This window comes from Austrofundulus limnaeus, unplaced genomic scaffold, assembly GCF_001266775.1.
Source record: "Austrofundulus limnaeus strain Quisiro unplaced genomic scaffold, Austrofundulus_limnaeus-1.0 Scaffold414, whole genome shotgun sequence".
Classification (NCBI taxonomy): domain Eukaryota; kingdom Metazoa; phylum Chordata; class Actinopteri; order Cyprinodontiformes; family Rivulidae; genus Austrofundulus; species Austrofundulus limnaeus.
The window spans coordinates 347,158-348,475 of record NW_013952816.1 but is presented as its reverse complement, the minus strand read 5'-3'; the positions used below and the strand labels follow the sequence as shown (position 1 = coordinate 348,475).

General features: G+C 41.4%; 1 protein-coding gene across 4 annotated transcripts in view; it reads right to left on the bottom strand.

Annotated features, from left to right (window-relative positions):
* Window positions 1-94: 94 nt before the first annotated feature.
* si:dkey-30j10.5 (uncharacterized) overlaps window positions 95-1,318 on the bottom strand; it is a 33,235-nt gene continuing 32,011 nt past the window's right edge. For all 4 annotated transcript variants that reach the window (XM_014024253.1, XM_014024254.1, XM_014024255.1 and 1 more), the window contains one exon: window positions 95-1,157. In XM_014024253.1, the coding sequence (XP_013879707.1) occupies window positions 265-1,149 (885 nt within the window). In that variant the 5' untranslated portion in view covers window positions 1,150-1,157 and the 3' untranslated portion in view covers window positions 95-264. The remainder of the gene's footprint in view (window positions 1,158-1,318) is intronic.

Sequence of the window (1,318 nt, the reverse complement as noted above, 5' to 3'; positions counted from 1 at the left end):
AAGAAAGAAAGAAAGAAAGAAAGAAAGAAAGAAAGAAAGAAAGAAAGAAAGAAAGAAAGAAAGAAAGAAAGAAAAATAAATCAGAACAAAGTGATACAGAACCACTGAAGTATTTATTTTACAGGATTGGTACACATTTTACATGTTGAAAGAACATGACTTGATTGTTTTTAAAGGAATTAAACCCATCCCAGACTGATAAAACAGAAGAAACTGTATTATTTTCTGATTTTCCTCACAGTAGTGCTGCTACAGGGACACCTCTCACTGGAAGAAACACAGCTTCTCTTGGAAACCGTTATTTCCTGAGTTGAGGTTTTTGTCGATGACAGTGGCCCCATTATTCTGAAACACGCACACAGAAGACTGGTCCAGGATCAAAGTCATGGTCCGGATGGGTTTTTTGCTGCAATCTTCTTTCTTGTACCACAGGTATACGTAGTCTCCTCCAGCCCCCTGATTGAGATCCTGGTGCACTACTTGATAGCCTACCTGTTCAAAACACTTGTACTCACTATCATTGATGGAGACCTGCAGATCCCTGAGGGCCTCAGCTGGATTCGTGGTCGGAAGGTACCAAATAAAGACATATTTCCCTCCTGCTTCTCTGTTGGTGTCTTCATCCAGTCGGATGTAACCATCCCTGAAATATCGGTCATCTTCACAGGGTTGATTAGTGGTAATAATTTCTTTGATGTAGGTTGGTGTCTCTCTCTTCACCCACAGGAAGATGTAGTTTCCACCAGCCTTTCGGTTCAGATCACAGGTCAGTGGCTCCCAGCCAGAGGAGATGTACCAGGTTGCTTCACAGGGATCAGTAGTGACTGCAAGGTCCACAATGGGAACTTTACTCTCTGAGGAATCTGTGTCGTACCACAGGAAGATAAAGTCGCCATCTGCTCCTTTGTTGAGGTCTTTGTCGACCTTGTGGTACCCTGCTCTAGCCAAACCCTCTCTGGTGTTCTCATTAAATGAAAACTGAATCCTGGTGATTGGTGAACAGTCACCTCTTCTGTACCAGAGGTAGATGTAGTTTCCTCCGGCTCCTTTGTTCAGGTCAACAGGAATCTGAGTCAGGTTTTGCATGCTGAACTGAATCTCCTCACATCTGTCCAGAGACACCTGGATCTCAGTGATGTACTTGGACATGTCAGCTTCTATAAAACAAAAACAAAGAATTTGTCACAATTACAACAATACTTTAAAAAGTAATACATGAAAATTAAATGAGAAATATTTTTTTAATGATGAATAGATGGGCATTCATAGTTGTATTAAAGTATAGGGATGAGCGAGTACACCACTATCTGTATCTGTT